Source organism: Nilaparvata lugens, chromosome 14, assembly GCF_014356525.2.
Source record: "Nilaparvata lugens isolate BPH chromosome 14, ASM1435652v1, whole genome shotgun sequence".
NCBI classification, from domain to species: Eukaryota; Metazoa; Arthropoda; class Insecta; order Hemiptera; family Delphacidae; genus Nilaparvata; species Nilaparvata lugens.
The window spans coordinates 17,274,814-17,289,821 of record NC_052517.1 but is presented as its reverse complement, the minus strand read 5'-3'; the positions used below and the strand labels follow the sequence as shown (position 1 = coordinate 17,289,821).

The 15,008-nt window shown below is 33.8% G+C and overlaps 3 protein-coding genes across 10 annotated transcripts in view; 1 reads left to right on the top strand and 2 right to left on the bottom strand.

The window, feature by feature from the left end:
• Positions 1 to 15,008, top strand: part of LOC111054622 (gastrula zinc finger protein XlCGF57.1) — a 721,792-nt gene that overhangs the window by 266,957 nt on the left and 439,827 nt on the right. The gene's annotated exons all lie outside the window — the stretch shown is intronic.
• The window catches only part of LOC111060042 (gastrula zinc finger protein XlCGF57.1-like), a 410,286-nt gene that overhangs the window by 120,523 nt on the left and 274,755 nt on the right, over positions 1 to 15,008 (bottom strand). The window lies entirely within an intron of this gene.
• The window catches only part of LOC111058481 (dual oxidase maturation factor 1), a gene marked incomplete at its 5' end in the record, with an annotated part of 98,093 nt that overhangs the window by 21,845 nt on the left and 61,240 nt on the right, over positions 1 to 15,008 (bottom strand). Inside the window, 2 exon segments of the mRNA XM_039440969.1 lie at positions 2,958 to 3,165; positions 5,502 to 5,636. Coding sequence (XP_039296903.1) covers positions 2,958 to 3,165; positions 5,502 to 5,636 — 343 coding nt within the window.

Here is a 15,008-nt window from a genome sequence, read left to right as displayed (position 1 = left end):
AAATTAAGGACAAAGAAACATACTACATTCCAAAACTTCTTTTCATCCCAATTTCATAAAATAAATTGTCTAAATAAAGGTTATGTGCTACTTTTCAATTTTTTACTAACTTGTTCTCCTATCTTGGTGGAGAGTTAGTGGGGAGGATATTTTTAATATTCTTTCCGAAGAATGGACATTGATATGTCCAAAGCTCCGCCAATTTATGTACATGCATAACAATATAATTATTATCTATAGTTATTATATTACAAATTGCTTTTTCATATCATATACAGTTCAATAATTATTTTCTTAGTCTATATCATGTAAACTCATCTATAATTTTGCTGTATTGTAAGCTATTGTATATAAGTGTATAAGCCAGTATATATTGTAATCTACATAAATAAAGTACTCAATCAATCAATCAATCAATCTTCTCCATTGCCATTATATGGTGGACCTCACTATACTGTGATCGGATTCCCCAATATTTTACTGAACATTTTCGTTTGCAAATTTTATTTAGAATCCAAGGTCTTCGGCTGTGACATATTTTATTGCCCACTCTGTATATTATAGTTGTAAACTAACCCAGGGCTCTCTGACCTACGGCCGCGGATGGATTTTGTCCGGCCCGCCAAGTGTTATTGCAACAGATTTTTCAAAATATATATTTACACAAAGAGGGTAACCTTCTTCCATTTTACAGTTCTCTCACAGAAAAAGACTTTATAAACATAACAAACCATGCTGAAGCTATGTTTTCTCTTTTTGGATCTCCCTACAAGTGTGAGCAGACATTTTCAAAAATGAAGTTTGTTTAATCTAAATACAAATCTTCCTTATCAGATGAACATTTGAAATCAATTTTTAATGATTGGAACCACAAAGTTTGATCCTAAATGGGCGGACATTCTAAGTGGAAAACAAATATGAAATATTCTCACTAAAAAGTATTCTCTTTTAGCTTGGTAACTTTTTGTAAATTCGTGTATTGTCAAGTTTTCTTATTACTATTGAGAAAAAGTTATCATATTTTGTTTAACTTGCTAAACTCATGCATTCTCAAGTTTTCTTATGACCTTTTTACACTCAGTAAATTTGACTTTGTATTAAAATGACATGAATTGGTTTGTTCCTTCCTGTGTTTTAATTAAACCTACTTAGAACTCCTCATATTATTTTAATGGAAATATAATAATTTTACACCACCTAAATCCCCCGTCGTTTGTGGCCCACAACTCAAATTCCACGTACATTATTTTTATTGGCCCTCTAAGCTTCCCTAGAATTAACAAATGTGGCCCTTGGATGGGAAAGGTTGGAGACCTCTGAACTAACCTATGGCATAACCTTAAGTAATTAATTATTATGGTTGCTATAATAATTCAAAACTGTATAATTTGATGGTATAATAGTTCTATTGACTTGAGTCTAACGACATTCCGTGCTTTCATCAAATTGCTTTCCATTCAACGAATATGCTGAGAGATGTAGATCTCACTATGAGTTGTTAACACAGAAAGCAAAAGGCTAGTAATGTAATTTGAAGCTAGCCTATGTAATATAATGACTACTAATATCTAGTATTACGTAATGCCCATTAAACAACAAAATACCACAGTTATGATCTCTTCTTCTTCTTCTTCTTCTTCTTCTTCTTCTTCTACTACTACTTCTTCTTCTTCTTCTTCTTCTTCTTCTTCTTCTTCTTTTTCTTCTTCTTCTTCTTCTTCTTCTTCTTCTTTTTCTTCTTCTCCCTTTTCTTTCTTTCTCTCTTTCTTCTTCTTCTTCTTCTTCTTCTTCTTCTTCTTCTTCTTCTTCTCTTCATCATCTTCTCCTACTTCGCCTTCAAAACAGTTGTTCATCTCCATCCATCATTCTGCCAAAACATAATAATTCTGTTATCACATAACTGAGACCTCCTCATTATTCTTCTCCTTCTTTCTCTTCTTCTTCTCTTTCTTCCTCCTCTTCTTCTTCATCATCTTCTCCTACTTCTCCTTCAAAACAGTTGTTCATCTTCATCTATCATTCTGCCAAAACATTATATTTATAAACTATTATATCACATAACTGTGAGTCTGTGACCTCCTTCTCCCTCTTTTGCTTTTCATTTTTCTTCTTCTTCTTCTTCTTCTCGTAACGTAATGAAGCAAGTACCGTTGATTCAACTTGCCTCATTGCATGCAATTTACATTCCTTTTCTACTCCCGATTATTTCCTTAATTTATTATTCCTTCTACAAGTTTAGTTATCACACATTTTCACCTCAAACATCATTTTAACCAACAAAAATTCTCTTTTTCAAAAAAATAGACTCACTATAAGGATGCTACTTGTACTATTTCTCACCCAAATTCAGGTTATATTTTTAAAATATTAAATTTTTTACACTTTTACATCATTTTAACCAACAAAAATGATCTTTTTCAAGAAAATAGACTCTCCATAAGGATACTCCTTGAACTATTTCCCTCCCAAATTCAGATTACCTATTTTTTTTAACAAAATATTTAATTTTTTATCTCTTTCCTGTATAGGGCTACTTGTAATATAAATATAAATATCACTTGATATTTATAATATGATATCACTTGAAAGTGGCATAAATGTCCGAAACATGTAGTGATAAAATATTTCAAAAAAATGGTACTGAGATTTTCATTTTCTTTATATTTAAAATATTTAACTTTTTACACTTTTACATCATTTTAATCAACAAAAAGGAACTTTTTTTAAAAAAATAGACTCACCGTGAGAATACTCCTTGTACTAGATTTCCTCTCCCAAATGTAGATTACATTTTGAAAGTAATTAACATTTTGACCAACAAAATGCACTTTTCCAAAAAACTCACCAAGGATACTCCTTGTACTATTTCTCACCCAAATTTAGATTATATTTTGAAAGTATTAAATTATTTACATTTTGACCAACAAAAATGCACTTTTTGAAAAAAATAAACTGACCATAGTAGTACGGATCCATAATAGCCAGCCGCTCTGTATTGACCTCCCCAGTTGAAGCCCTCTTCGCCCAAACTGAAATGCTCGGCCACAGTGAGGATGGGGAAGGGCAGCCCCCTGTGTAGGGCCTCATGGTAGCTCTCTCCCATCTCAGTGGAGCCCAACCACGTGAAACGCTCGTTGAAGTCGATGTCCTCACTGCCTGACAGACCTGCACAACAAGATGAAAATAAATAATAAATTATAAGAAATAACATTTGTTAAAATGCTAATTATTATAAAATGATAATGCCCACTCCCAAGCCTATATTTCTGGAAAAAATCAGATTTTTAGCGAAAACACATGAATGAATTCAATGCAGGAGAAACATTTCACCAATATTCGACCAGATACAGAATAGTATCTTAAGTCACAAGGACGGGAAGGGGCCTTTTGCAGGCGAGAATGATGTTTGTAGTCGAGGCATTAGCCTGGACTAGAATTTCATTCTAGCACTGCAAAAGACATTCACGAACAAGTAACTTACACTATTTTTTGTCATAATAATCTAGAAAAGAATAATTGAGAAACAGAAAACATTACCTGCTTGTACTGACATTACTACATGCATTCTATAAACATAACCTAGTTTACAAGTTTCGAATCAGGAATTTCTTGATTGTAGTTGACAAAACTTCCACCTGGAGCGCTGAAAGGTGGTTTTGTATCAGTTTTGCTGTTCCTAATTTGGAACTAGGAAACATACTCGACTGTAAAGAAAACATATGATTTTATTACAGTATAGTATGCTGCAATGAGAATCATTCGTATATTTTTTCTACAATCAGCTGTTTACCGGCTTGATTTCATGAATGTAAAACAGCTGAAATTGAATGACTATGACAACAAAAATTTGAGAGATGATGCACAACAAAGTACTATGAATGTGCGAGGGGTAAGGAGTTCAGGCATCGGGATGAAAAACTTATTGCCATCTCACATAAAAGAAACGTCGGGTAAAGTTTCCAGACTTTTATTGGAAAAAAAGCTGCTATCCATAGCCTATGTGCCTACTCAGTGGAGGAATATAGTATTTTTATAAGATTTTTACAAACCTCAAGAGGTTTAAGAAGATGGATAACATTTTACTATTTGATTAATGACAAATTGACTAATCCTTAAACCCCTTTTAAAGGTGGTCAGTGAATGACATAATTTTTTAAATAATAATAATAATTATTGACCGCACGTAGTGAGGGTCTATGTTTTAACTCTGATTTTCTTTGGTCTGTCTGTATATGTAACGCATTTACGGCCAAAACGCGTTGATAGAATTCTATGAGATTTGGCAGGAATATTCCTTTTTGAACTGCCCGTCGATGTATACACAAGGTATTTTTTTACATTTTGCATTTTAAGGATGATAATATATAGCTGTTACCTCACTAGAGCTGTTTACCTTGTTGTCAATATTTGCAGTAGCAGAAGTCTTCGGGGTGATTTACAACATTTAATAAGGATTTTCGTCTGATAATAATTTTTCATTAATAAGTTAACTAATTGAGATTTGGCAGGAATATTCTTTTTTTGAACTGCGTGTCGATGTATAGGCCCACACAAGTATGAAATTTAGCATTTTAAGGATATTATGAAAGGAAAATAGATCTCCTCCATAGCTTGATATCACTATAATACATAATAATTTATTCTGAAGATAGGATAAATTGGACTATAGAATTATTCATAATCAATCAGCTGACGAGTGGATTATTAATTGCATGCATTACACAGATGTCTGGAGAGGCCGGTGAACAGGTGACACCAGATACTTGTGGATGAGAAAACTGCTTGCGGTCTACTGTTCACAGAACTACTAGTTATTATTAAACAAAAATCTCAGTTAAATGCTGTAAATAACCCCGCAGACTTCTGCTACTGCAAAATATTGACAACAGGGTTAACAGCTATAGTGAGGTAACAGCTATATTATATTATCCTTAAAATGCTAGACAGCTAGATGGAAATTCTATGAGAGCTACTTTCCAAAAATTATTCGCCAGCCCGGGGAATCGAACCCGGAATGCTTACCCTTACACCAAACTGACAATCAATAAATAGATTGATTGACAGATTTTACACATGATTAACAGCATTCAATTAGTATTTTCGTTTAATAATAATTATTCATTAATTATTAGCATTTAAACAGATGCAATTTTTGTAATTCATTTCCATGTGTAGACTGGCTGGCCGCTATGACTTCATATAAAATGAGCGCCGCTTTACAGAGATTGTTTGTTTGGTGTAAGGGTAAACATTCCTGACTGGTAATTGGGATGTACCGGGTTCGATTCCCGGGCTGGCGAATAATATAATGATGAATAAAATAAAGAAAAAAACTCAAAAATTAAATTTTTAGAAAGATGATAGCAATTCGGAAAAGTCAATAAAATATAAAATATGAAGAAAAATTATGTATTCACATAAAGAATGATTATGCCTTTTCTGACATCAATGATAAATACATAATATTTTATGAATAAATAGGTAAATATTACTCCACTCACCTTTTAAAGTGATATTCACATGTGCTAAACCAATATAGGCCCCTAGCTGAGCTTGTACCAGCTCTTTTGAGAAGGCCCTGTATGTGCTTAGGATTTCTGTTGACGCTATATGCCATCCCGACCCTATCTTCGTCACTGAAACACAAGAAATAAATAAATTAATATAACTTGAAATTACTCGAAAAATTCTAATAAAATTTGTGGTTACGAGTAAAAAATTCTTACAGGATAGATTCCCCAAGTTGATGTGTTACCCGGTTTCTCTACCACACTAATGACCGGTTTCCGAGCTCGGGATTTAGGTGAGTTCTAGACTTTAAACAGCTGGAGTCAGACAAATTGGCTTTCCGAAACGGGGCGTAGTCGAGTTTTTCACGATAATCTTTACTTCTCTCATTTCTATAATTGGAAACGTTTTTTCTTGACGAAATGAAACATTCCTGAATAATTCAAAATAGCTGGAACTTTACACGATTTTCTATTTATTTGATTTTGTGTTCAATTTTCGAAATTTAATTTAAACGTGAACTGTTACACTACGCCCTGCTTTGGAAAGCCAATTTTCTGACAATTTTCTCGGAAACCGGCCCTAAAGGTTTTAATTTAAAACTAGCAGGAACCCCGTGCTCCGCAAAGGTTCATTTTTCATCTTGACAAACTGAAAACTTGACATAATAAAATCTTGAAGAAAAAATCAGCTGTCGTGTGGACTATTAACTATGCGATTAATAATTGGAAGTAAATCGTATTTTCTCTCGACCTTTCTTCGTTCTCAACTCGGGCTGACCTGTTGTCAGTATGTCTTGAAGGAGATTAGCTTTTGATGTTAGCATTCTTTGATACACCAACCCCAACAGCCATTAGCCGTTTTCACACCGATATCTCGCCGACACGACATACAGACAGGATTTTCTCTGTTGGACAGTATAAGAGGAGGCTGTAGTTTATACTACTACTAGTAGTTCTGTGAACAGTAGACTTCACGCAGTTACAAACCACAGCCTCCTCTTATACTGTCCATTAGAGTAAATCCTGTCTTTATGTCGTGTCGGCGAGATATCGGTGTGAAAACGGCTGATATCGGCGTGAAAACGGCTAATGGCTGTTGGGGTTGGTGCATCAAAAATGCTAACATCAAAAGCTAATCTCTTTCAAGACATATTGGCAACAGGTCAGCCCGAGTTAAAAGCAGAGAGAGGTTGAGAGAAAATACTATTGTTAGTTTCAGTTATTAATTGCATGCAATTAATAATCCACTCGACAGCATATATAAGCTATGATGAATAATTCTATAGTCTGATTTTTAGGGTAATATTGGCGTTCGAAGGAGACTCATTTTCGTTTTGTATTATCCTTAAAATGCAGAATTTCAGAAAGCCTGATATACTCCGTGATTCATAAAGAATATACCATAACTTTGAAAATTGATAACTCTGCAAAGAATAAACGGAGAGTGGAGCACTATCCGTCATCGATTCAAGAAAGATCTAAAGTTTTTTTAGTTCCTTATTTGGAGCACCACCTCATTGGCACTCATCTGTCCGTGCCTATTTGAATGAAAACTATCCAAGGCAATGGATCGGCTGCTAAGCAGCTCGAGACAGAGCACTTCATCACTGGCCTCCAAGAAGCCCTGACCTCACCCCCTGCGATTTTTTTCTATGGGGGTTCGTTACAGATAAAGTGTATCGACCGCTTCTACCAGCTAACATTGAGGAGCTCAAACAAGAAATAACAGCAGCTATACAAACTGTTAAGCCCGATATGCTACTGAGGGTATGGAACGAGTTCAAGTACTGTATTGATATCACTCGAGTGTCTGGAGGGGGTCACATTGAACATTTGTGAACTTGTTTTCTAGTGGGGAAAAACTTATTCCAATACTCTTCATTTTGATTTACAACCCAAGTTTCTATTATGTTTCCTTGATTAAATACAGATTTTCAAAGTTGTGGTATTCTTTTTGAATCACGGTGTATTTATACGTCGACGCGAAATTCAAAAATACATTTCCCAACTTTCATGAAAATCTATTGCCACGTTTCGCCGTAAATGCAGAACATGAATAAACATGAAGATAAGTGCAAAACCGTCGACTTGAATCCTAGACATCTCTTCGCTCGGTCAACTAGTACAGTATTTTATATTGGTTTCGCAAAAGCTTTCAGATAGAACACAACCATAATACAAAACTCATTACATGAAATAAGATTGAAACAAGTGATATTGGAGTACAATAATAATAAGTAATCAGCGGAACGGAAAGTTTTGTACGTTATTTATTGGAAAGACCTCGTAAAATCGTGCACAAATACATAGCAAATCCCATAATAGTGAAATTCTCTCAGCTTACTGCCAGTATTCCTTATGAATGACTTATTAATGGGTATAATTCAAACAACACTGCCAAATTAGAATGAATCAAACTATATAGTGAGGTCCACGTTATAATGGCAGTGTTTGATTAGCAATGGTATTGCTATCCTTGTCTATCATTCAACAAAGCGGATAGCGCTATCTCTTTCTTGATTTGCTCTGTTGCCAGATCATCTTTTAACAATGTAGAATTCATAATTAATAAACAAGATATGTCATCTTGATTATGAAATTATTGAAAAATATAGTTTCTTGCTTAATAAAATATAATTGATTATTTTAAACGAGAATGAACAGTTAATAATATTACATCAATAAACCTGTATAAGCTACCGTCTATAGAAGGCATTGACAAGACAAAGGATCGGCAACGTTGCTCTGCTATCTTTCTCCACCGCCATTATAACGTGGACCTCACTATAGTATATCGGATATCATTCACTGTCAGCATTTCTTATGAACGTAACTGAAAGCTTTCCATTGAATTACTGCTGACAACATGATGTGAACTCCACTATAATGTATCTGATATGGTCCAGTGGTTCTATTACATGCAGTATATCTTTATTTTTTATAATTTATTGGGTTTATCAGAGTATTCTAGAATTACTACTTCATTGGAAAGTGGATACTGTGTTATTTTCATGGTACATTGAACACAATAGTATGTGTTGCTGTGAATTGCGTTTTCTTCTTTCTCTCTTTCTTTATCTTCTTCTTCTTCTTCTTCTTCTTCTTCTCCTTCTCCTTCTCATGACTTCTTCTTCTTCTTCTTCCTCTTCTTCTTCTCATTTTTTTCTTCTTCTTCTTCTTTTTCTTTTTCTTCTTTTCTCTTCTTCTTCTTCTTCTTTTTCTTTTTCTTCTTTTCTCTTCTTCTTCTTCTTTTTTTCTTCTTCTTCTTCTTCTTCTTCTTCTTCTTCTTCTTCTTCTTCTTCTTCTTCTTCTTCTTCCCCATGTTCATTCTTGTTATAAGGTGAGGTCATTTTTTGTTCAATAAATTTAAATATGGGTTTTTTTTTGAAATACTAGTAGTTCTGTGAACAGTAGACCTCACGCAGTATTCTCATCCACAAGTACCTGATTGAAACTGTAGACCTTATGGAAATACAGCAATAGACTGGCTTCTCCACACATCTGTGTAATCACTTGTCAGCTGATTTATGATGAATAACTCTATAGTCTGATCTTTACTCTAATGAAGGAGGCTCCTTTTTCCTTTTATATTATCCTTGAAATGCAAAATTTCCAAAAACCTTGTATATACGTCGACGCGCAATTAAAAAAGGAACATACCTGTCAAATTTCATGAAAATCAATTACCGCGTTTCGCCGTATATGCGAACATATAAACAAATAAACATTTAAACATTCAAACATTAATTTAAACATTAAGAGAAATGCCAAACAGTCGACTTGAATCTTAGACCCATCCTCTTCATCTTCTCCTTCTTCTTCTATCAAATCATTCCTCTTCCTCTTCTTCTTCTTCTTCTTCTTCTTCTTCTTCTTCTTCTTCTTCTTCTTCTTTTTGTCTTCTTCTCCTTCATCTTATTCTTATTCTTCTTCTGGAAGAGCAGCTGGATGAGGAGAAGGAGGAGGTGGTGGCAGAGGGGGTTTTGGAGGAAAAGGAGTAGGAGAAGGAGGAGTAGGATGAGGAAGAGTTGGTGTAGGAGAAGAAGGAGGAAGTGTTGGAGAAGGAGAAGGAGGAGGAAGAGTTGGAGGAGGAGAAGAATGAGGAAGAGTTGGAGGAGGAGAAGAAGGAGGAGGCAGAAGAGATGAAGGTGGATTATGAGGAGGAGGAGAAGTTGGTGGAGAAGTAGGAGGAGGTTTCAGAAGAAGAGGAGGTTGAGAAATAAGAGGAGGAGGATAAGGAGGAGGAGAAGGAGAATGAAAAGGGAGTTATGAAAAAGAAAAAGGAAATATAGTAAAACAGAAGGTTGGATCAGTAAAGGAAAATTTAATATAATGACTAAACTAAGCGATATACTCCAATAAATAATATCATTTCTAACCTATAATATATGGTTATAGAATGAAGGAGATGTTCCCAATATGCACTAGACCATAACCAACATAAATATGGCGGCCAAACATTGTGCAACTAGAAATAAAGATATAATTTAAAGGTTATTTGACTTGATTGCCTTTCTTACAAATAAATAATATTTGCCAAGCTATATTCAGGTGCACGTTTTATCTACAGTGAGGAATGATAGAAGAAAACAGTTGCCGATTCTCTGTCTTGTCACTGCCTCCAGTCATTAGCCTGTTCTTCTATGACTGTTGTATTTTCTGCTCTATCCAAAGAGGAAGAAGAAGAAGAAAGAAGAAGAAGAAGAAGAAGAAGAAGAAGAAGAAGAAGAAGAAGAAGAGAAGAAGAAGAAGAAGAAGAGAAGAAGAAGAAGAGAAGAAGAAGAAGAGAAGAAGAGAAGAAGAAGAAAAAGAAGAAGAAGTAGAAGAAGAAGAAGAAGAAGAAGAAGAAGAAGAAGAAGAAGAAGAAGAAGAAGAAGAAGAAGAAGAAGAAGAAGAATGAGAAGAAATTCATTGAAGATATCAAACGAAATGCTAAATCTTCAATTCCAGAATCTTCTAAATTCTGAATGCCAACTGAAACTCAACAATATCTACGAATGAACTGTTGTTTACATTCTTGCAAGTTGTTTTGCAACAGAGTCTGTGGTCTGTGGACGACGAAGAAGAAGAAGAAGAAGAAGAAGAAGAAGAAGAGAAGAAGAAGAAGAAGAAGAAGAAAGAAGAAGAAGAAGAAGAAGAAGAAGAAGAAGAAGAAGTAGAGGTAGCAGGAGACATTCTGAAGATTGTTGTCTGCGGATGACGGTGAAGGAGAAGAACAAGAAACAGCTGAAGTAGAGGAAAAAGAAGAAGAAGAAGAAGAAGAAGGAGGAGGAGGAGAATTAGGAGGAGGAGGAGGAGACAAGTATATTCATAATGGTGGCGCCTTCCTGATGCCAAAGGCAAGGTAACTTGCTTACATTATGTTGACCCACTGTAAGGAAAGTGAAGGAGAAATAACATTGTATACAGCGTGTCCCGAAAATATCTACTATGAAATTCATCTATTATCCTTTCATTCTTCATTCGTTATTTTCATAATAGATAAAATTGGAAAATAGACATAAGAATTTGATATTACACTATCATCGAAATTCTTAACAAACATGTATAGTGAGGTCCACGTTATAGTGGAAGTGTTTAATTATTATTAGCACAGTATTGCTATCCTTGTCTATCATTGAACAAAGCGGATAGCGCTATCTCTTCCTCGCTTCGCTCTGTGGCCAGATCGTCTTTCAACAATATAGAGTTCATTGACCGATCGAAGTGAGGTCTAAGATTCAAGTCCACGGTTTGGCATTTCTCTTAATGTTTAAATGTTTGAATGTTTAAATGTTTAAATGTTTATATAATTATATGTTTATATGTTTATATATGCTCATATGTTTATATATTATATGTTATATGTTTATATGTTTATATGTTTATATGTCTATATGTTTATATGTTTATATGTTTATATGTTATATGTTTATATTTATGTTTATATGTTTATATGTTTATATATTTATATATTTATATGTTATATGTTCATATGTTTATATGTTGCGCATTTACGGCGGAACGCGGTAATTTTTTTCATGAAATTTGACATGTATGTTCCTTTTTAAATTGCGCGTCGACGTATATACAAGGTTTTTGGAAAATTTGCATTTCAAGGATAATATAAAAGGGAAAAGGAGCCTCCTTCATACGCCAATATTAGAGTAAAAATCAGACTATAGAATTATTCATCATAAATCAGCTGTCTAGTGGACAATAATACTACCCATTCAAAAACACCGAACATCTTGAAAATGTATCTTTCCATCAACGTTGTAGACAGTGTTGCAGCCAGACCTGATAACAGCGCTCACACTCACATTCCGGGACGACACGTCACGGTACGATAGGACAGAAAGCTGTATGTTTATTTAGGATTTTTTAATTGATAAATTATTTATTAATTTTTGAGAAAACATAACAACAGGACAATGTAACTCACTGAGCGCGAGGTCTACTGTTCACAGAACTACTAGTAATTTATTGAGAAAATATTTCATCTTATTTATGAAAACTTATTATGAAATAATTGAAAAATATGATTTCTTTCTTGATGAAATATAATTGATTATTTTAAACTAGAATGAACAGTTAATATTACATCAATAAACCTGTATCAACTACCGTCTTTAGAAGGCATTGACTAGTCAGAGTATCGGCAACGTTGTTCTGCTATCTTTCTCTACTACCATTATAACGTGGACCTCAATATAGTTATTTATTGATTGGATAGAGTAAACAATACAGTAGTCTGAAAATAAAAAACTGGCTATTGTACAAAACTTCTTCAATTTCCTAATTTTGTCTCAAATTGTCCAAATATTATGTAGGTTATGTTCATTTCAATTTATACACTAAATCATCAATCTGACTTTACAAATCAGAATAGAACAATTTCAAATTTCAATACATTAGTAATAAAACTTTTGAAAAAAATAAACAAACTTCAAATTCACAAAATAATTCTATTAATTATTTATTTATTTATAGTTTTTACCAAGAAGCACTGTTTGGGAGTAAAAAAACTAAGGATACTCCTTGTACTATTTTCCTCCCAAATTTAGATAACATTTTGAAAGTCCGAAATAGGGTTATGATTTCACATTTCTAAAATTCAGTCCATTTTCACTCAAAAACAATAAAAACTAAGAATTTTAAATTTTTACGGTTAAAAAACATAATAAAAATAAAGTTATTAAACGCAAATTACCATTAACTGAAAAATTTCTGCCTAATTTCACAAAATTTAGAGCCAGAAAAAAAACATCTCACTATTCAGCACAGCTGACATGATGAATTGGGTAGCAAACCAAAATTAATTTAGTTATTAATCATGTACATAATTTTAATCATTTAGAAGACCTGCGATCAGAACAATGATCCCGAATTCCAATTCATCCTATATTGAACTGTGTATGAATAGGTTACAATTGGCTAAACTAAGGAATTATTAACTATATTAGTAACTACTTCTTTAACCTTCAACAATCTCATATTGATTCAGAACAGATAATATTAAGGGCCGCTTTCCGAGCACGGAATTATCTAATTTCTAAACTTTAAACAGCTGGAGTCAAAAAATTGGCTTCCGGGAACGGGGCGTAGTTGCAGTCCACGTTTTAATTAAATTTCGAAAAACTAGAAAATTTAACACAAAATAAAATAAAGAGAAAAAATTGTAAAGTTTCAGATATTCTGAATAATTATTTAGGAATGTATCATTTCGTCAAGGAAAAACATTTCCAATTATAGAAATGAGAAAAATAAAGATTATTTCACTTCGACTACGCCCCATTTTCGAAAGCCAATTTTTTGACTCCAGCTGCTTAAAGTCTAAAACTTAGCTAAATTCCGAGCTCGGAAACCAGCCCTAAATGAATTAAGGAAATAATTGAATTAATTCCTTCTTCTTCAATTCAAACTGGATATTTTGATAACAATCATATGAATATCATTTTAAGTTTTAAAGTTTTCAATAATTTTATACAATATTTTCCATATTTATCAGTGGTTTAGTGAAAATTTTTATTTAATTTGGCTTTCAACTTATCTTAATTCGAAATTCCTAGTTTATGTTTTGAACTCAAAATTGGACAAAACTTATGAAGTGATAAACATAACCTATTTCGAGAGATGTTCCCAATATGCACTAGACCATAACCATGATAAATATGGCGGCCAAACATTGTGCAACTGGAAATAAAAATATAATTTAAAGGTTATTTGATTGCCTTTCTTACAAATAAATTATATTTTCCAAGCTACAGTCAAGTCCAGGTTTTATCCGCAGTGGGGAATGATAGGAGAAAAGCGTTGCCGATTCTTTATCTTGTTACTGCCTTCAGCCATTAGCCTGTTCTTCTATGACTATTGTATTGTTTGCTCTATCCAAAGAAGAAGAAGAAGAAGAAGAAGAAGAAGAAGAAGAAGAAGAAGAAGAAGAAGAAGAAGAAGAAGAAGAAGAAGAAGAAGAAGAAGAAGAAGAAGAAGAAGAAGAAGAAGAAGAAGAAGGAGAAGAAGAAGAAGAAGAAGAAGAAGAAGAAGAAGAAGAAGAAGAAGAATATTGGGTACATGATCGCAGTTTGAAATCAAGTAGAATTAATTAGCTCTAGTCGATAACATACAGATAATAAGGAAAGGGGACAGCTATTTCCATCTAAATAATCTTTCTCTCTTACACTACCTTTCTCCTCCGCCTCTTTCTTCTCACTCCCTTCTCCTTCTCCTTCCATCCTTCACCTCCTCATCACACTCCTCCTCTCCTCCTCCTCCTCCTCCTCCTCCTCCTCTTCCCTCATAATTCAAAAGAGGTAACCAGTTACCAACCTGATAGAAGGTAAAAGTTCTACACATATTCCATCTCTGTCAGTATTCCTTAGGGATTTAGCACCAATGCTCCCCTTACAACTTATGCCGACACTTATCAGTGAATCACACCAGATTGCTTGCGTGTTTCAAGATTCTAAAATGAAGTGGTTTTAGAGCTTGCCATGTATATTGTATAGGTATATATTCACTTGAAATTTACCTGCAAATGTATACATGTATGTGACTTGGTAAATAAGAGGGTAATGTCCGTCCTTGCGAGGTCGTTTGGTTTTCTCTCTCTCACTCTCACTCTCTCTTTCTCATATTCATATCCTCTTATCGTTTCTCTCTCACACGCTCTCTGTATTTATTTTTTCTCTATCCATTACTCTCTCTCTCTCTCTCTGTTTATGTATCTTACTCTCTCTGCCTCTCTCCGCATCTTTCACTCACTCTCTCACCCTTTCTTTCTCTCTCTTATTTGGTAGAGAGTTAGTGGGAAGGATATTTTTAATATTCTTTCCAAAGAATGGACATTGATATGTCCAAAGCTCCGCCAATTTATGTAGATGCATTACAATATTACGTATCTTGTATAGTTACTCCAAATTGCTTTTTTTCATATCATTTTACAGTTCAATAGTTTTATTTCCTTAGTTTATGTTATGTAAATTCATCTTAAACTCTGCTGTATTGTAAGCTATTGTG